The sequence below is a fragment of the Nanorana parkeri genome, unplaced genomic scaffold, assembly GCF_000935625.1.
Source record: "Nanorana parkeri isolate BGI_ZX_2015 unplaced genomic scaffold, ASM93562v1 scaffold792, whole genome shotgun sequence".
In the NCBI taxonomy this organism is placed as follows: domain Eukaryota; kingdom Metazoa; phylum Chordata; class Amphibia; order Anura; family Dicroglossidae; genus Nanorana; species Nanorana parkeri.
This window is the reverse complement of record NW_017307060.1, coordinates 714548-736425: the sequence shown is the minus strand read 5'-3', so window position 1 is coordinate 736425 and position 21878 is coordinate 714548. Positions and strand designations below refer to the sequence as shown.

Genomic DNA, 21878 nt, shown 5'->3' with positions numbered 1-21878 from the left:
TCAGCACTAGAGAAATTGAGAGGGGAGGGGGGGAATCCTTGTGGGGAGTGGTGACTGACAGTCACCATTCTCTGCAGGGAGAGGATCAGGAAGTCAGCGATCGGTGGTATGTGTTTGCTGACTTCCCAATTAATAGAGCCAACCTGTGACAGCTTCAGTGTCAAAGGTCAGCTTGAATAATGGGGATGAGTGTTTTTCACTCACCCCATAATTCTCTTTTAGCCTTCAGATAGAGAGAGGGTTTATTACTGTCAGAACTGAAAAAATGTGTGAACAAATTTACAGGAACTGGTTCTGTCTTACTCAGTAGACTGTTTCATATAAGGTCCAAAATGCACAAAATATAATATAAATGTATATATCTATTAGATAAGAAGGGGCTGAAGAGATTATTACTGCTGAGACATATCTACTGGCCAGGGGGATAGGTGAGCAAAGAAGCTGAAGACAACTGGCACAAAGGCAGTTGAGGCCCTTAAGTCTTATTAAAGATTCCATCCTAGTGTGAAGACGACACAGTAACCTCTAGAGGCTCTGACATCTTATTAGATCCTGTAGTCTAGTGTGAAGAAGACAGAGGAGCATTCAAAGCTAAGTTTACCTTTTAGACCATGTTTTATGTTACAACCATAGAAACATGGTCACATTGGCACCCCACCCAAAGAGCCACATAATCTACTCACTTTAATAAACAGGAATTCTACATAACCCTGGGATAGTAATTGTAAAAACTTCTCAATTGGCCACTTAGCTACAAGACCTGGCTGAGTGGAGGCACAGCCAAAGGGTTCTTAAACAAACAGTTCCATGCTTTCAAATAGTGGAGGTTTAGTTATTTGTGTTACCAAACAGGTGGCACAGCATAACAGTTAAATCAAAATTAATTGATTACCTTAACGTCAGAGCTAAGTTTTATCTGGATGGCAGCCTTGGTGTCCCACATGAAAAAGTGCCCATTATTGGTCTTTAAAATGAGGTAGAGTCCTCTACGAATAATTTCATACTGAACTCTGTTCTTTTCTTCTCTCTTTACAAGCTCAATCTTCTCATTGTCAAGACGAAGTTCTTCCCCCTGACAGATACAAAAATTTTACATATCCAAACAGTCCATTACATACAGTTATAAAATTGCAAGTGGATGAGGACTGTGGTAGCAAGGTTGTTGGACACTACAACATGCAAAAATATTAGTGTGAAACTAGGGAGATTATTTACAAAGCAGCAACTTCATTATGTTAGCTTTCTTCCACCAGACACTAGTCTAGAACTCTCCAATTATCAGGGTACATGATTTTTAGTGATTGCAGAGCTATAGGCTTGACTCAGTAGGGGGCGTGTCAGACATCTGCATCACTGCTTCCACATGTAGGGGTCTATTCACTAAGCTGCGGAAGGATCTAGCCGTAGCTTCGGCTGATCCTTCAGCTAGCTTCGGCCCCAGGACCCCTTCGGTTCAGAAGAACTGAGGGGCTGCTGTACGGGCTATTCACTATAGCCCGTACAGCTCCCGAAGTTGGCCGAGCAACTCAGTCGAGCCGAAGGCATATGCCGCGGCTCCACTGAGCCGAGGTGAAAGCCGAAGCTGGCCGAACTTCCGGAGCCAGAACTTAACGGCTGGCTCCACCACTTGCAGAGATCAGCGTCCCTGGTTATCAGGTAACCAGGGACGCCATCTGTCATTGCACACTGAGAACCCGGCGTGGCCGCTATGATATCACAACGACCTCTCCGTGTTCTCAGTGTGTAATGACAGATGGCGTCCCTGGTTACCCGGTAACCAGGGACGCTGATCTGTCATTACTCTCACGGATGCTCTGGGAGTCCCGGAAAGGTTTACACTGCTCGATCGAGCAGAGTAAATCTTTCCTTGTGATCTGTTTGTTTTTTTTCTGACATGGGGCGCTGGCCGCCCTCAGTCAGAAAAAAAAAAAAGCCAGCATAGGAATGCATAGCTGGATCCCTATTGGCTATTTCACTTTGCAGCAGAACCGTCCGGCCAATAGAAAACAGTTGGGCGGAGCTAGCTGTCACTGCTAGCTCCACCCAATCGTTTCTATTTTATTTTTAACTGTTTTTCTATTAACTACTTTTTAAACTGTTTTTCTATTCTGCTCGGTACCACAGAGGTACCGGGCAGACTAGCCGAGCCGAATGCCGCTCGGCAGCATTCACCTATTCACTCACTGGTGTTCGGCATCTATGAGAATAGGCCGAACAGTAGAGTAAGGGTCCTTTTCTGTAGCATGCTAGCAGGGAACAGGATTTTCTAGTCGGGTTGTGGCTGCAAAGTCCTAGACTTAATATAGTAGATTATAGACCTAATTAAAATGCAGAATGCCGAGTTGAAGTGTTTAAAGCAAGCAAAATAGTTTCTTGTAATACAATGGGTATAGACTCCAGAGAGAGAGAGGCATAAACTTGCTCAGTACAACCTTATTAAACTTGCTCAGTACAAGACCTTATCTGGAAAAGCAGTTCAGTTTTGGGCACCAGTTCACAAAAAAATACATTGGGGAATTGGGGAGAGTGCAGGGAAGGGCAACTAAACTGATAACAGGCACAAAGGACTTTGGTGACAATGGTTACCGAGACATATAGAGAGGGTGAATCTCCCCATCGTGGACACAAATAGCAATAACAACCTGACAGTGGTCCTTACCCCTCACTACTCTATTCACTAAGTTTTGTCTTTAGATTCCTATAGAAGGAATCTAAAGAAACACCTGTAGCATTCACTAACTCAAATAGTACAAATTTACTACCCAGCACAGGAGGATTTTACATACACTGGTGTTCACTCTGTTCACCCACCAATGAAAAACTTAATAATTTACAGAAATTTGCATTGGGGACTGATTGATGGTTTATGAAATTTATTTTAATCTGATTACTTACCCCAAGAAAGATTTTAATAGTTTTGGAACATATTGTACCATTAAAGCCACACTGAACATTCTGCACGATGACTCTGAAGGAGCTTTGACCCATAGCCTCACCACAGTTATCCTAAGGGTGAAAAATATTTTTACATTCAGAACTGAAACAGTTATTTTATGAATTATGAACAAGCTGTGTGCAAGCAAAATACAAAATACTGTGAACAAATTCAATTAGCAGTCAATATCATAGTATAAGTAGAAAGAAAATCTTCAACTAGCTATCAACTACCTTATTCAATAAAGACATATTTGTAAAGTGTAACAGTAGATGTTTTGGTAGAGAGCTGGGTCTGAATTAAGGGAAATGAGGGGTCTGAAATACAAATTCAACATGTAGCTCTCTGATCAATTCCCATTAAGTCTCTATTTCACGTGACAAGGGGTTGAAAGTGGAATGCGACGTGTGTCAGAGAACAGAAATCCCCCATTTATCAGTACTGAAGAATAAGACAACATATAACACAGTAAAAGATGCTAGTTTTTAAATAGAGCCAATAGCTAGTATAAATACAGTACAGAACATAATATATAAATATATTTGTGTATATATTTTATGTAATCGACCAAATATTGTACATAGAACAATATCGGACCTCTGAAAAGTACAAGCATGCATATGTACTCAGTACTTGGTTTGGGCCCCTTTTGCAGAACTTACTGCAATTACTTTTGCACGATATTCTAATTATTCGAGTTTCACCTGTATATATTTATATATTGTAGAGGACGGCAAGGCAGTGTCCTGGATGGGTGATATGTATCACCCCTATTTGGGTTGTAGTCACTTTAAGGACAGCCACAGGGTTAACCTTCCTGCCCCAGGATGGGGTTTAAAAAGTCAGTAACTCCCAAAGAGGAGGGTGGGAGTTGAGGGGGAAGTCGTCAGCGGTAGCTGTGTGTGAATGTGAGGACGCTGCTGTATTGCTGCATCGTTGTGCCTACTGTGCTATTGTGCTGGGCTGCAGGACTAACATTCCTGGGAAGGGATTCTCCAAGTCTGGGACTTTATACAACCAGTCGGTGAGACATCTTTTGTTTTGTCATTTGTGCCGAAGATAAGCAAATATTTATGTTTACCTTTTTCTGCTGCCCTGCAGGAGCAAATAAAAAGACTTGTGTTTTGGAAAACCCCTCTTGTTTAGTTCTATATAATGAGCAATAATCACTAAGGTGTTAAAAAAATTAAAAGATTAACTTTAGCAAGATTCCTAATAGGTATGGGCATATCCTATAATCATAAAAAGTATAAAAAATCAGAGTTTCAAATCAATATTATAAACTGATAACATAACCAGCAAAATCAGATATACAGGTCACAGAAATAAACAATATTTCTGCAACCAATATATCCAACTTTTCTAGTTATCTTATCAATTTAGGATGCTGACTTGAAATTTTTTTTTTACACTTTTTATAGTTATGGGATATACTAATAAGTATTAATGTGTGTTTTGCATTTGCTTTCTATTCTAACCTTATAAATAAAGACATATTGGGCTTTGATCACAATAGTGGCACTCTCATCTTTTTTACATTCTTTGTACTCTTAAAGTGGACCTAGCAGCAGATATATTTTTGTTGTGATGGTATGTATGTAATGTGTAAGTATAAAATGTATTTATGGATATTTGTTACCCCTCACAGAGATCACTGTAGTCCCCATAACAATACGCTGTTCTAATTTGTTTTTACCGGAAAGTCAAAGTCTTCTTTTTCAGGGATTACCTGGGACCAAAATCTACTTCCTGGATTGCGATGTGACTCAGAGATGACACAATTATGTAAATCCTGTTGCCTCTGCAGCTTTTGGTTATGCTCACAAATATCGGACACAGGTAAACCCAAATTGTAAAGTTACTGAAAAGTCCACTTTTAGGTGCAGCAACCCATAGCAAGTAATGAGATTCCATGTTACACAAGTCAGGCAGCAGCAACAGAATAAATTCAGTTTCAGATTTAAAGCCCATTTCCACCTTTAAACAAAAAAAACATACGCCAGCAATGTTCACAGAGTGTACATGAAGCTGGCATCTGCAGTTGCTGTATATGAACACAGAAACTTGCATTGTTTGCTAGCTTACCTCTTCCTCTGTGTTTTGCAAGCAATGTTTGTATATTACAACTGAGCTCTTTCTGAGTTTTCCACCCCCCATTCATTAGTATTCATAGTGACACCCCCTCCCCCAAAGTGTATTGTGTGCAGTCTCCAGTGTTAGACAGTTTCTTGTGGAGAACATTTTTGATTTGTAGTATTTAGGCCTAATAAAAAGTTAATAAAAAATGAAGAAAGCCTGCCATGTGAGTCATGAAAATATCCACACGTATATATCATCACTGTACCTCTGCATTACCACATTAAATACTAATCACTTACAAAGGTGGAAATGGACTTTAAATAACACCACCGATCTAAAGAATAATATGTATTTTTAGGAATTAGTTTATTAAATCATCAACAATAATACAACAGTAGGAAAATATAAAAAATACTCACCTTACACTGTGGCTTTTGGCTGCTTCCTTTACGTGGGGGTGGCAGCGCTGGGCCTTCTCCTGGGGTACTGGGAATGCTAAAGAGCCATAATCTCATGAAAACTCACTTCAGCAATGTGAAGGAGAAAACATCTTGTGAGATTTCGGCTCCTCAGCATTCCCAGAATTCTGGGAGAAAGTCCATGGACATCAACCTTGTCTAGGTGAGCTCAGGAGTGCCAGCATTTCATAAAGGCGGTTGTAAAAGGACTACAATAAAAATGGACCCTGAATTTTGGTGCAAGTTCTGCTTTGACAGGTAGCAATAGTTATGTTCACAGCTCACATGCCATGATTATCAACTCAGCAAACTCCATTTCATTCTGTATTATTTTAAAACAGTAAATATGTACCTGAGCCAATGTGTATTCACAAGTTCCACTAAAGGTGAAATGCTTGTTATCAAAAGATGTGTGATGACCATTCCCATAAACGGAACAGCTTCCCAGGCACTGTTCATGGGTGCACTGCCACTTCCTGTCCTTGCATGTGCTAAACATGTGACACAGAAAAGAGTACAATCAACGTTTGACTAGATATACCTTTGTCATACTTTCCCTTGCTAGATATTATTTATAATGATAAATGTTGACTTTTTTAATGATGGTAATTTGTCCAAGGTTTTTGGACAACGCTGCAATTTAATTCCAGTCTATTATCATTAATTATTATTATCTTTGTAATTACTAACGTTTATATAAACCCAATCTCTAAATTTGCATATACAGGATTATTCACAAAAGGCTGAAGAGTTTGGAGAAGGCAGAAGAAGTGAACAATCTAGGACAACATAGCTGATTTGGAACAATTTTCCAATTCAGCTCACTTTCTAGTTCAGCTATGTTGTCCTAGATTGTTCACTTCTCCTGCCTTCTGCAAACTCTTCACCCTTTTGTGAACAACCCTGATAATCTTTAAAATTCTTATATATCTTTGAATTTTTTTAACATATATTTAAATCTGTATATTTCATTAAAATAATAACTGGTGATCGTGCCATGAAGGTCCTTGTTCAAGCACTTCCTGTTATAGGGTGATGCTCTCCATCTATTGTATTTTTAGGGCATAGGGTGTGCTTGTGGTAACAGTTTGCTTTTAAGTATTCTAAGTATTCTAAGGACTATTCTAGTTTGAATAGGGTAGGATATTTCTGCATTTCCATACAAACTTACTTATGCAAAATACTAAGAATTTAGGAACATTGAGGGCCTGTTCACACAAGCCATCCCATGCAGCCACAGCCACAGTTTTTCCTTCTATTGCTGCTATATAGCTATGTTTTGCATTGCATATTATTATGTTGTGGTATATGCCTGACATATAGTGGTAAACTAGTGCTGCTACAACTTGTTTTTCTGTTTACATTTGGTATTTCCTGCTGTTCTCCCCTCCTGTTAGTTGGTAAAGTCTTAGATAGACCCTTCCGTCTTCTTCCATGTTCCCACAGTTTATTGCTAGCCTTCATCGCAGACACTACACTTGCAAGATCATTGCCTTGGTACACTTTAAATGACCAGCAAAAATCCTCTGTAAAGTTCTCTTATAAGTAAAACTATGTTGGAGTAAGCTTCTGTGCCATATTGGAGAGTTAGGCTGTCTGTGGTTTACGCTGATTCAGCTGGTGATGATACTGCCCCTAAGGATCGAGGTCCAAAGAAGGTATGTCAAAGCGTAAAGCGGTTCTTAAACGTTCCATTTTTAGCACAGGGGCTAGTGTGTTCTGACAGGTCTGGAGGATGTGCAGTCTGATGCGCTGTCTTAGTGCTTCACACTGTTTACTTTTTCTTTTTGTTAACTTTATTTTGGCATGTACAAAGTCTGCATTTTTCGCAGTACACTGCTCTGCATTTCACACCTGCATTGTAGTGTGAACAGGGCACATAGAAAATAATTGTTCTCTCTGTGCCCTAGTGGTGACTAGCCTTATTCAACTGCTGAAAATATCAGATGCTGTGAGAACGTGGCTTTATTCTGGCCATTGAGAAAAGCTACAATAACAGTTTGCACCATAAACAGGAATTAAAATGCTGTACCAAGTATTGCAAGCTGCAGAGATAGTGGCCCCTGGTCTGTATTGAGCTTCATTGTGGATACATGGACATTGATCTTCAGAGATACAGCCTCCCTCTCGATCATAAACCAAACCTTTAGGGCACACACAGCCCGAAATGCACTGAGAGCTGTACTGTGGAAGAACAAAAGAGAATTTCACATAAACAAAGAAAAAAAAAACAATATGCTGAAAAGCTCATTATGGTAATTGTAATCTACTTAGACAAGTATAGGGACTGCTATTTGTTGATCTTCTTCTGAAAATACTAGCTGCCTGGCTGATAGTAGTGAACATCTGGCTTCACTACTATCTGAGCCACCAAACTGGAACAAACATGCTTCAAGTGAAGGGAGACCACAGTCACAGCTCCTGATCTTTGTACCTGTGCCAATCATATACTTATTAAGTATAGACAAAGAATCAGCATGACAGCCAGATGATTAGCCTTTTCAGATGCAGAGGTCAGCAAAGGCAGCATATTTATCTCTTAGTACTGGCCTGCTTTAAATAAAGGAAAACTCCATTCAGGTAAAAAATACTAATAAGCTCATATAACATTGAGTTAGGAACATTAACTGTTTTCATTATGACCTGCAGCAGTAACTTTTCCTACCAGCTTCAATTTGTAAATAGAACATAAAGCTGTCCGAGATAGGCTTTATTTCTTGCATACAAATTAATAGGACATTAATTTCTCCCACGTGGCACACAAAAGAGAAAATATGAATATTTATGACTAAAAATATTGTGTTTTGCCTTGAGTTCTTTAAAGGAGAACTATGGGGTCAGGGCTTTTCCACATAGTTCTCCTAAGGGTCACGGGAGAACACAAACTAGTGTGCTCCCGTGACCCAAAGCTCAGTATACCGCGAGCCACAACTCGTGGTATACTGAGACGCCGAAGCTAGGACGGATCCTGATAATACTGTCTGGATCCACCCAGCTGCGGGATTGACAGCTGCGTCCGCTTCGTCCGCTGCTTCATCAGCGCTGGAGGATCAGACAGGGGTGGTGGGGGGGGGGACCCCTGCAGGGAGCCGTGAGTGACAGTCACGGCTCTCTGCAGGGATAGATCGAGAAGTGAGCGAGCAACGGTATGTGTTTGCTCACTTCCCGATGCACTGAACCGACATGTGACAGTTTAATTGTCAAAGGTCGGCTCAGATTATGAGGCTAATGAAAATCACTCGCCTCATAATTCTCCTTTAAATAGAAAGTGAAGGACTATTTGCAAAAAGACTTAGTATGCTATATTATGGTAAATTAAAATATTTATTTACACAGTCCATGTCCAGTGTATCACAGCTTTTCTGACACTCCACTCCTTTACTTCCCATTGGTGCAGTGGAGCAATTAAGATAAATCAAAGGGTGGCTGCAAACTAGTAATGAAAAGAAATTAAAGTTAATCCATAAGATCAGCATGGTGAAATAGCGATCATAAAATATATTAATTAGAATGCCTTTGAAAAAAAATGAATAACAAAACAGTCCTTATAATAGGCATAACATTAAAGTGAAACTCCAGTACACCACGTTTTCGGTTTTGTATAGTGGTAAAGCGGTAGAACTTCTGTAAGCTTTTTATCAATAAGTTGGTTTGTAGCATTGAGAGTTGGTAGTTTGTGGTGCAGGGATTTGGCACTGTGAACAAATGCGTACAAAAGTGTACTTCCTGATACCTAACCATAAAATAACCCTTAGGCTGATGTATTTTAGCTCTCCCATTGCTCATTCTTTAACACTTAACTTAAAGAACACATATGGGGAGAGTAAAATATACTTGGAGCCAATGTGGTATGCTGCAGGCAGCTGTCCCATGCTTGCTATAAGACTCAAGAGTTGACTGATAACATGACCTCTGATCAGTCAGCTCTCAGCCTCTGTTCCCAGCGCAGAGCATTTATTGTCAGTCACCCACCCTGCAGGGATTTCCTCTCATCAATATTCCTCCAGGGTGGGCTGCAGCTACAGGCTGGGGAGGAGGTGAACACAGTTGGCTCTGGCCATATGCAGCTGTTAGTCAGACAGGCTGGAGAGAACCAGACAATGTTGTTGGGATTCTTCTCAACTGAGGCAGGACTCCATGCTTTCAGCTGATGGTGGGCTAAACCCCCTATTTGCTGAATTTGGGTCTCAAAAGTACATTAGTTAATTTACTCCTGTGATCCAAAAGAAAGGTTTAGCCCCCCAAAAAAAGTTTGACTTTATTTATCTTTTAAAATGGAACTATACATACCTCCAATTCAGAGATGAAACATCAGTGAGCTTCCTCTCCAGTGCCAACAGCTTCGCTTGGTCTTCTTCTGGGTTTGGCCATATAGGCTAGGTTTGGCCCAGGAAGACATAATTACCAAGTATGTACTCGAAAGTTAATTCACCTGGCACCAAGGCATATCAAGATTGTGCAATGAGCTGATTTCAGCCAAGTAAGTAAGATTAATTGCAAGAGGCAATGTATGTTTCCTCCCATACTCCAACAACATGCTGGTAGGCTAATTATTTCCTGTCTTGATGTAGTATGTGTAATAGGGACCTTTAGCATCTTGAGGGCAGGAACTGATATCAATGTAAAGTACTGTAAGTTATTGACAGTTATTGAGTTTTATTTGATGGGGACGCCACGTTGTTTTTTTTTTTCTTTTTGCTTGGAGTCCTCTTTACAATCCATACCAAACCTGAAGGGCTTGTTATGGAATATAGGGGAAACCCTATTAAATAAAACCCCATATTTATTTAAACTTTTTCAACCTGGCTGACAACTGATTGAGTCAGGCAGGATGACTCATAGTTTGTTAGGACACCAGTGACTGATGACTACCTAACAACCTGCCTGATGGAAAGCTATTATATTTAGCAGTGATAGTAATACCGCTGCTAAATGTTTTACTTTCCTGCAGGAGGTCGGGTTCACTCCTAGTGGCTGGCAAAATTGTCCATAAAGCAAAACTCTTAACCCTTGCAGTTGGGCTATCCCCGCACTGCAAGGGTTAAATGCCCATTTTTGTCTAAGTTCAAAAAGTAAAAACTATATTCACCTGAGACTGGTCCATGGACCCTTTCGCTCACTCCGCTGCAGCAGTCTAAAGTCCCATAAACCATTACGTTTTATGCACAGTATATACATGTGAGGACATTGAGAAACATTCCAGTGCTGCAGTATAGTAGGAGAGAGGCTACAGTGACCGGAGAAACAGGCAGCCAGCTTGGTGATTCGGGTGAGTACACCTTTTTTCCCCCCTTCTTTTAGCACCTAGACAAAAATGCAGTTAACTCTTCAAGTGCGCGGGTAGCCCCACTGCATGGGTTAGGAACACTTTTGTCTGGAGTCTTCTTTAAGTTCTCCATTTTGGTGAATGACCAAAATGCAAAGTTTGCCGCAACCCCAACTCAGCAGCAAACATGAACCTCGTCCCTAATGCCTGTTATAAATAATAAGGTGCATAAACAGGTGTTGAAAGTTTTGCAGTTGTGAACACTTTAGAAAGCAGCTTGAGTAGGTAAGGGTCTGCCAGCATGCTGCAGAAAAGCACCCTTGGCCTGTTCTCTATGTGGAAGCATGCACACTGCTAATCAGACCTACTGTTTATTTCTTCAATCTGCAAAGCTCATGCTTAGTGATGATTTGGGAGCTTTAGCTCTAACTCAGCTTACACAAAAATGCAAGAACATTGGTGCAAATTGAAACCATAGAAAATAAGGCAAATTGCCTTGTTCTTGTGTTAAGACTGCATTTGGCAAAACAACCCAATGCTTTTGGTATGACCAAACCCTTAATGACAAGGAGCATGTGATATAAAATTACCTGGTATTTTCCTGACACTGCCCATACAGTTTAGCTGGCCTTTGTCACAGGTACTGTAGGTATAAAGCCACATACACATTTTAATTATATGAGTTATTATTCAACCCTACAGTAGAAATCAGTCACATAAAGTGGAAGGTCTACATGTCTTTATTAAAATGTTAGATCTCAATGTTGGTAAGTGTCATGAATTGTGGCAGCTAATAAACTGTAGACATGTGCGATTCGTTTCGTTCCGAATCGAAATTCGGACGAATTTTCGGAAATTCGGACATTCGGATGTATCCGAATTCCGAATTACAGACATAACGAATGCAAACGAATCCGAATTTCCATTTCCGAAATTCGGTAGCGTTAGTACGAACGTTCGTTTCGTTTTCTGTTCTTATTCGTTTCGTATTCGTTTCTTATTCGTTTTGTTCGTTGGAGCAAAGTGACATTAGAGAAGGAGAAAAATATTTTTTCCCCCTCAAATGTCACTTTTGCTGCAAACGAACGAACGAAACGAATAAGAAACGAATAAGAACAGAAAACGAAACGAACGTTCGTACTAACGCTACCGAATTTCGTCCGAATCCGAATTCCGAATCCGAATTGACTTTCACACCCGAATCCTGAAAAACGAAATAACACAAATCCGAATTTAAAACGAAACGAAACTAAACTAATTTTTTGGCAGTGCACATGTCTAATAAACTGTGCACTTTCCACTAAATCTGCAAACCAAACTTCATTCGACTGAGCATCTCCAAGAATGAGAAAGCCTTGCATCTTATAAAATAGTTAGGTGGATTCTGAATTAAGTGGCCATAGACCGCCCCTGGCCTGCCTAAGGCCCCATTCACACTGAGCGACATGAAAATCGCGCGATTTTGAGCGATATTGCGCGACGAGCGATATTGAGCGATATTGAGCGACTTGACTTTTTCCTATTGGGCTGTATGCAATCAGGAGCAAAATCGCTCGAAATCGCTCGAAAAAGGGTCATGTAGGAGCGACAAGCTACCAGCGACGAGCTACAAGCGATATTGAGCGATATTGAACGACGAGATGTGAACAGCTCCATTGAAATGGATTGGAGAAGCTACATAGAGCGATATCGCGTGGAAATATGAGCGATATCGCTGCAAAAATCGTGCAACAAGTCGCTCAATATCGCTCATCACGCAATATCGCTCAAAATCGCGCGATTTTCCTGTCGCTCAGTGTGAATGGGGCCTAAAGGTGGCCATACATCTTACAATTTATCTGCAGATTTTCTGTGGTCAGATGGAAAAAGTGCAACAGATTGGCCCAGGTGGAGATTACTCCATCCACACAGTTAAGTCACTGCCCATACAGTTTAGCTGGCCTTTGTCACAGGTACTGTAGGTATAAAGCCACATACACATTTTAATTATATGAGTTATTATTCAACCCTACAGTAGAAATCAGTCACATAAAGTGGAAGGTCTACATGTCTTTATTAAAATGTTAGATCTCAATGTTGGTAAGTGTCATGAATTGTGGCAGCTAATAAACTGTAGACATGTGCGATTCGTTTCGTTCCGAATCGAAATTCGGACGAATTTTCGGAAATTCGGACATTCGGATGTATCCGAATTCCGAATTACAGACATAACGAATGCAAACGAATCCGAATTTCCATTTCCGAAATTCGGTAGCGTTAGTACGAACGTTCGTTTCGTTTTCTGTTCTTATTCGTTTCGTATTCGTTTCTTATTCGTTTCGTTCGTTGGAGCAAAGTGACATTAGAGAAGGAGAAAAATATTTTTTCCCCCTCAAATGTCACTTTTGCTGCAAACGAACGAACGAAACGAATAAGAAACGAATAAGAACAGAAAACGAAACGAACGTTCGTACTAACGCTACCGAATTTCGTCCGAATCCGAATTCCGAATCCGAATTGACTTTCACACCCGAATCCTGAAAAACGAAATAACACAAATCCGAATTTAAAACGAAACGAAACTAAACTAATTTTTTGGCAGTGCACATGTCTAATAAACTGTGCACTTTCCACTAAATCTGCAAACCAAACTTCATTCGACTGAGCATCTCCAAGAATGAGAAAGCCTTGCATCTTATAAAATAGTTAGGTGGATTCTGAATTAAGTGGCCATAGACCGCCCCTGGCCTGCCTAAGGCCCCATTCACACTGAGCGACATGAAAATCGCGCGATTTTGAGCGATATTGCGCGACGAGCGATATTGAGCGATATTGAGCGACTTGACTTTTTCCTATTGGGCTGTATGCAATCAGGAGCAAAATCGCTCGAAATCGCTCGAAAAAGGGTCATGTAGGAGCGACAAGCTACCAGCGACGAGCTACAAGCGATATTGAGCGATATTGAACGACGAGATGTGAACAGCTCCATTGAAATGGATTGGAGAAGCTACATAGAGCGATATCGCGTGGAAATATGAGCGATATCGCTGCAAAAATCGTGCAACAAGTCGCTCAATATCGCTCATCACGCAATATCGCTCAAAATCGCGCGATTTTCCTGTCGCTCAGTGTGAATGGGGCCTAAAGGTGGCCATACATCTTACAATTTATCTGCAGATTTTCTGTGGTCAGATGGAAAAAGTGCAACAGATTGGCCCAGGTGGAGATTACTCCATCCACACAGTTAAGTCTAGATGGAAGAATCTGTTGCACAACTCTATAAGCATCTCAGTTACCATGGCTTGTCCAGTGGATGTAAGGGTCACCTTATAGGATGATTGTGCATGGGTTTGATAGTCCTGATAGACAAGAATAATTCCTTGTGGTCAGGTTAAAGTATATTTCCACTTTTGCAGACAATTTGGGATAACACATATTTTATATTTGTTGTATATTCCCATTTACATAGGAATACGTTGAAAAAGTTTACATATTGCTTCTTGCAGTTTAAATTGCTTTAACTTGGGTTAGAGTTCCTTGGCTTCTTAAGGGTTAAAATTTCTACTGGCTTCTCTTTCTTTGCAAAGTTAGGAGGGACTGTGAGGTGTGAGGGTTTGGTTAACCCTATCTGTGCTATGCTGAGTGATTTAATTATAATTTGTATTAATTTGGATTACAACCCTGGCTTCTGCATTCAGATCTCTGTGAGGCTGCTGAAATAAACCTGGATTCAGCCATGTTGCCTGCTACAACAAAACATCTAATGTGTTAGAAATATTTTTTAAAGAAGAACTTCAGGATTTTTTTAAACATTTGCAGTAGAGTTACCACTCACTGCAGGGGTTATGTGTTCATTTTATTCTTGGTTTTAAAAAATATATATATATGTATATATACTCAACCCAAGCTCTGAGCTGGCTTGTTCTTAGACCAGCCCCTAGAGCCTCTCTCCTTCTGCTTTGCAGCGGTCTAAGGTCCCATAAATCATCACATCTATACACAATGTAAAGTATAATGTATGTGGGGATGCTAAGGAAGATTCCATTGCTGCAGCGGAGGAGACAGGCTGGAGAGAGCGCTGTGACAGCTGGCCGGCTCTGAGCTTCATGTGAGTATAGCTTTGTTCTTTTTAAACCTAGACAAAAATGAGTACTTAACCCTCGCAGTGTGGGGGTAGACCCACTGCAAGGGTTTAGAAAAACGTTTTCCTGGAGTTCATTTACATTTTTTTTTAGCATACTGTGTGAATAGGAACACATAACAAACGTTTAGAGGGGTTTTCTAAAATTTGACTGCAAAAGTGGAAATACGCTTTACGCCTTGTTCATTCCCTAAATTCTTAGTGTGTAGTACTAAAACATGTTTCAGTTGTTATGCCTTATACTGACTGAGCTATAGCTTCTACTTAGATTCTTTGCTATTTAAGACATTTCTGAGCTTGGTATGTTTCCACATAAAATATTTACTGTATCCTATCAACATTCTGTCTGCAAAAAGGCACAACTAAAGACTCATGCATGATCTAAAGAAGTCCTAATCCAAGTACTATGTGATGAACAAGCATCATAAAGTAAACTAAAAAAAATCTTTACATTCCCTGACTGAGCCAAATCCTATTTTTTCTGCTTCACATGCTCCCCCTACAAGGCACTGCAGCCCACAGTGGGAGGGTTTCTGTAACAGAGCTCTCAGTCCAGAAAGCAGTGGGCAGGACTAGGTGTGGTCAGGTGCTGACGGACAAGCTACAGGATTGTGAATCAGCAATGAGAATGCAGATAGCCATGCCACCTGCATCATTTTCGCATTCCATTGTAGTGCAAGCAGGCACAGCCTACATGGGAGTGGTGATTCTGCTCTTAATTCAGGAGCCATTCAGTATTATTACCACACACAAAAACTACTGTATGAGGTGGATTTCACTGGCAGGTTAAACATGCTTTTGTGGGACTGTACATGGGGAATAGGAGGAAACTATAAGAGCAGATGCACTTACTGTTTATTAAAGTGCTGTAGCACATATACAGTAAATATATTTTTCAACAAGAGGCCATAATTCTATTTTAAATCTCTCTAAATATATATCTATAATTTAAAATTAAATTCTTACCAAGCAACTCCATTTTCCTCAAAAATTTCTCCAGACTGAATGACATTGCCTTGGTAGTAACAGGGGCAGGAACTGGCCTTTACACATTCTCCATTGTCGTTCATATAGGTGCCATCACGACACACACAGCCTTCTACAGGAACAAGCTTAGTGTTTCTTGTAGAATCTGCCTCACTTAGGGATCGACATGTAGGCTGGGGCTGATTGACATGATAGCGGTATACCTGGGATTCTTTGCAGGCCTGCATGTATTTTTCTGTAAGAATCAATGGATAGAATAGGTGATAATACAATTAAGCTACACATTCATATGCAAGTTTACACTTAGGTTTGAAGCTATACTGTGAATATTTCAGAGAAGTTTACCCTCAAAGCTTAAACAGAGGCATTGAAACCTTAGTTTTTTCCTGGTATTTTCTATTGTGTCATAAGCCTACCACTCCTCTAATGTAAACACACAGCATGTGTTTCTAAATCCTAACTTTAGGATCTTTTTGGTGATTGTTGGGAATAAGCCTTTGGGTGAAACATGTGAGAGGTTGTAGTTGGTTGGGGGTGTGCAGTGCTGGCATTTGTAGCTTTATACACTTTTTCACTGATATACTGGATTTGCTGTGAATTTTAATAAAGTCTGCGGTATTGGAATTCTCTGGATAGTGCGGTCTGTTCGTATACATCAGCAGTGCATTGCTGGAAAATCTCAGGGAAAGGCATTTTTTCTCCCCGGAGATAATGTGTGCAGTCACATGTTCTAGTCACATATGCCACAGATCCAGGAAGTAAAGGTAGATGGAATAATCTGCCCTTTGTAAAAATGGCCATTGTAAGAAGAATGGGAAGGGAAAAAAAATTGGGATATGCAAATAAAAAAAGCCTGCAATTATCTATAAGTATATGTTTGTGGATTGTCATTACTAAACATCTCAAAAGGTGCCTTTGAAGTCATTGTAAGAAAAGTGTAAAGTTCCCCTTTAAAAACGTTTTAAAGGGGAACTTGTTTTTAGGTATCTAAGAAGGAGGCTGAAATGCAATGCTGTGTTTAGAAATGGTTTAATTAGAACTACAAAAATCACGATAGATACATTTTGTGTGACAGAATTTTAAATAAAAATTATGTGATAAGAGTATAATACTTACTGCACACATTGTCTCTCCAGCCCGTGACAAAGACTTCTTTTTTAGCACATGCAAAGGTGTAAGACGAGAGGGCAGCACACATGCACTCCTCGCTATCTGTACAGCTACAGGTATCTGACATACAGTTCTAGAGAACACACAACATACATCACTTATTATAGAGTATAAGTCATTGAAATGAAATTAAAACAACAAGAGCAGAAAGGGCCGAAGGACTGACCACACACTGCAGACAACATCTTTAAATGAAGCAAGGTAAAATGATAAATAGAAAACAACTACAATACATTTTCTTTTTGAATTTTTTTTTTACTGATCATCCAAATAAACAAATTCCAGAAAAAAACAAAAAAACTATTAACAAAAAATACAAATAAGGTGGAGCCCCATGCTCAATAAATTAACTCTTACAGTTTATAATGAAGTAGTAGCTGAAATACATAAGTGAATTACTTTTATCAGTCCTAAACCATCTTTTTTTTAATTTTGAATTTGCAGACCTCCAGACAATTCTTTACACAAATAGATTGAATCACGCTCTGGAAAACTCAATTAGATATAACCCACTGACTTTTTTTTTTATAGTGGGTCATGAGTTATACATTACCATTTTTCTGTAAGGAAAGTAAGCAATCAGAGCTTTTCATGATCATTTCAAACTGTTCTACAGTAATGCAGAGACTGCTCAGAGTATGCTATCAACATTATGTATTATTGTGTATGGCTGTATCAGCAATGACATGTGCCAATATTTGGGGCACCTAATTGCTATCCCACAAAAAGAAATACCCAGGATGCTATCATGACATTTGGACCAAGATTTTGTAGGTGCCCTAGACCAGTGGTTCTCAACCTGTAAAGCCTCAGGACCCACATTTGTCCTTCATCATTAAGTCGTGACCCAAGTCGCACCACACTGGAACGCACGACATTGCGGTACCGCATATTCGGTGCAAGAGATCAAACTGTGGGTGGGAGTTGTGTTTGGTGTGCCATTCAAATGAATGGCAACACAATGCACCTCCCACACCAAAATTAACAGTAGGTGTGATTGCGTGGTAGTTTGCATTGCTTGTACAGCTCCCTTGCACTCCCTGTAGAGGTGCTGGAAGCCAGAATGTGATGTCACCCAGGTCACACGAGGGAGCTGTAAGCAATGGATGTATGGATGGAGCTCCCTTGCAGCCATACCCCCAGTCCACCCCACCTCAAGCTGGCACTCAGTGCCAGGAAGCACATTTTGAATGGCTGCTCGGCACGAGAGCTGACAGTTCTGCGCTCACCTAGTGCAGTGGAAGGCATGCGGAGACCCACTAAACATGGGGCATGACCCACTTTTGGGTCACGACCCACCAGTTGAGAACCACAGCCCTAGACCATACATAATTTACTCATGAGGAGATCTTTATTAGTGTTACACTATATCCTACCACTGGAATTCCTTTAGCAGATTTGGGTCCCCACCTAGTGACAGTTTATGCTTAAAATTTGCTGTAGCTCTCCTGGAGCGTTCCATTGGTGGCAAGACAAAGGTCTGTACTGCATAGCACAATTCTTTAAAGGTCTCAAGCCACTTACTTTGACCTACTGTCGGGAGGCTTTGCACATGCCATCTTTGGAATACTTTCATTACAGACAATTTTTACACTTTTTAGGTTCTTTGAAAACACCTAACGTGATGTCTCCCTTTAGAAAAACCTACGAACAGTGGTGTCTTGGAGCCGGGGGCCAGAGGGGGGGGAGTTTCGCTGCTCTATTCCCTCCTCGTAGATTTTGAAAGTAAATTACCCTATATGTTAGCTTGGGAACAAGACCTGGAAAAGGTTATTCCTCTGGAGGTCTGGCATCAATGTTGTTCCAGTGTGTCATCAGGTTTACTTAATATTTCACTAATAGAAGCTAATTATAAGGTTTTATCTAGGTGGTATATGGTTCCTGCCAGACTAGCGAGAATATACCCAGAGGTTTCTCCTCATTGTTTTAGGGGATGTGCACACTCGGGCACAATATATCAGATATGGTGGGAATGCCCCAAATTGAGAGCTTTTTTATGCTTTATGCTCTAATATTTAGGGGTTTATGCTCTAATATTTAGGGGTTACTGGGGTGAGAGTCCCACGAGATCCCCAATATGTGTTGCTGAATTGCCCTATTCCAGGACTGTCTAAAGCTTTGGATAAATTAATTACTTTCTTTCTGTTGGCAGCCAAAATAACCATAGCTAGGGCTTGGAAAACACCAACAATTCCATTCCACTTGGTCAAACAAAAAATGTCGTGGATTATGGTCCATGAGAAACTTCACAGCATCCTCCAAGATAATAAAAAAAGTTTTGAATTGACCTGGACCCCCTGGTTGTTATATACAGGGGTGCTGGAAACCGGGTAATTTTCATTGTACAACTTTTCTGGAATTTTTCTCTGGGGACTATGTTTAAGGTTTAAGTAGATGTTGGGCTATTTGGTCGGGGATGGAGCTACTCTTTTCGGACTCTTAAGCTGTTCTGCTTCCTCTAGTATCTATTTCCTTTTCCTCTTTTTGTCTGTTTTTTTTTTCTTTATGCTCGCACATGTGAGCCGTTTAGTACATAGATGTTGGACAGAAAGTCTTCTATTGATATGGATATGGAGAAGATCATAACAAATGTTTGCTTCAGACATAGGCGGATCCCTAGGCCAGATATTCCTCTCAGACTGTTCTGATTTTAGATTTTGGTGATGGGGGATAAATTGGCAAGAATAGGTGGATAGATATGTTCTGTTGTACAGAACTATTATATATTGTGTGTATGGCCTCTAGTGATCCCCTCCTACTACTTGACTATGCTAATGTGGAAGAAACTGTAATGCAATTGTATGCTATACTGATTGTGCATCATGTGCTATTTTATTGTTTTATTGTACTTTGGAAAATTAATAAAATACTTTGAAAGCTAAAATTTGCTGTAGCTTTATAATAAGCCATTCATGAATGATATTGATGGTTTTTGTAATTTTGTCCTTTTTTCTTGTCTTTTTATTTTTGGTATTTTAGATTTGTTTCTATGGTCTATAAGTAATAGTAGTGGAAGTAGAAAGCATTTTGTAATTGTGGTGTTCAAAAAAATTGAAAATGAAAACAATTTCTGTAATGTGAGTAGTTGGTAATTTATGTTTTTCACCATTTTAGAGTGGTTAGTCCTTCAGTGCATTTTCACCTCTTTTTATTTATAACGTTTATATCATACAGCCTCCATTTTGCCTTGGGGGACACACATAATCCCAGGGTGCATGATCCTTTTCTTTCCCATTGTGAAATATATGTGTGTGTATGATATAGCGTGAGCATGCATATAGACCGTATATAGTTGTGTGTGTCTGTATGTGTGTGCAGGGGGGTGGGGACGGGTGTTAGTGATAAAGGTCATCATTTCAAAGGGCATGGGAGTATGCTAAGGAATAGCAGAGAAAGGGAGATTGGGGGGTACTTTTTGTGGGGTCCATCGGCGGCATCAGTCTGGTGAGTATTGGCTATCAATGGTCTGCAGGAGCTATGGTCCAGGGATAAAGGGGGTCTATGTCATCAAGGAGTTCTTGGTGTGACAGTGGCAGTCCCAAAATCCACTGCTGCCAAAGGCACTGAGTACATCCTCACCCACAACAGAGAGCTGAGGGGTGTGATGTAGGAGTGTTTATGATATTTCAGCAGAACCTTCCTCATTGCTACTTTTTTTAACAGTATTAATATTTACATATAACCATGCGTTGAAATCCAACAGCCAACTTATTAATGCATAGTATAAAATCACAATTTGATAGATATGAAACATGATATTAATCTTATGCCTACTCTCCTCAGGGAACGTAATATGTCTCATTCGCCTCCTGGGCATTGTAGCATAGACATATTTGATATTGATCTGATTGTAATTCTCCTATATGTTTGTGTAGGGTGGCACTTGTTAGCAATGTAGCTCCATCATTCCACAATTTATGGATATTGTATGAAATAATATGATTCAAACCTAGACTCACAGATTTGTATTGTGGAATCATAGTCTACTGTAGATGGGCTTTTTTATGATATGATTAAATTAGATGACATTGGCTTACTTATTTGGGCTCGGTAATAGGCTGTGCAGTTCAAGGGCTAAGCAGGTTTTTTGATCCTGTTAGATGTTTTGTTTTTTTGTACTTGAACTGCTTAAGCTGGTTGTGTTTTAGTGTATGGGTGTTCAATCCTGTCTTTTGCTTTTAAACACTGTCAAGAAAGTGCTGACATTGTCAAGATAATTTGCTTTGCATTTAAATTGAATTTGAACTTGGTTACATGCACCATGGAACACTTTAGTGATGATTAATCTCTGCTGCTGTGACCACAGATACAGATTAACAATGTATTATTTTCTTATTTTTTTTTTTATTTTTTTTATTTTTTTTATTATTATTATTCTTTTTTATTATTTTCTTAATTTAAACATGCAAGTTAAGCTCAGTGGTCTCTGTTGCACCTAAATTCATGAAACAGTTTACCTTACGGCAGATTCAAAGCAAAAGCACTGTTCCTGTGGATCTCTTGACTATGTATGTTTATTTACTGGGGGAGTGTGATCATAAACCTTTGCTGTTGGTTTATCTCAGGGAAAACAATTATGATCTGCTATACTGTAAATATTTAAATTGTTGTTACCCAAATTTTCAATTATGTGCCATAGTCTGGTAAAGTCAGTGAGACTAGAGAATTTCTGAAATCACCAGACTGGGCTTAAATGACCTCATATCTATGGCCTCCTTTACTGTTTGTTAAACTGAAGCCACTCAAGCTTTTTATGTTGCCTCACTTGTTGAGATTTCCCTTGCTTCCCTTCCTTTGAGATTTTCCATATGCATACCATTTTTGAATATACAATTAGTACATAGATACATATATATATATATA

At 39.8% G+C, this 21878-nt stretch overlaps 1 protein-coding gene across 1 annotated transcript in view; it reads right to left on the bottom strand.

The window, feature by feature from the left end:
• Positions 1-21878, bottom strand: part of LOC108793937 (mucin-5AC-like) — a 46031-nt gene that overhangs the window by 19554 nt on the left and 4599 nt on the right. Inside the window, exons 5-9 of the mRNA XM_018564898.1 lie at positions 16962-17088; positions 15825-16080; positions 7566-7656; positions 2896-3006; positions 893-1072 (exon numbers count right to left, since the gene is read on the bottom strand). Of these exons, the coding sequence (XP_018420400.1) occupies positions 893-1072; positions 2896-3006; positions 7566-7656; positions 15825-16080; positions 16962-17088 (765 nt within the window). The remainder of the gene's footprint in view (positions 1-892; positions 1073-2895; positions 3007-7565; positions 7657-15824; positions 16081-16961; positions 17089-21878) is intronic.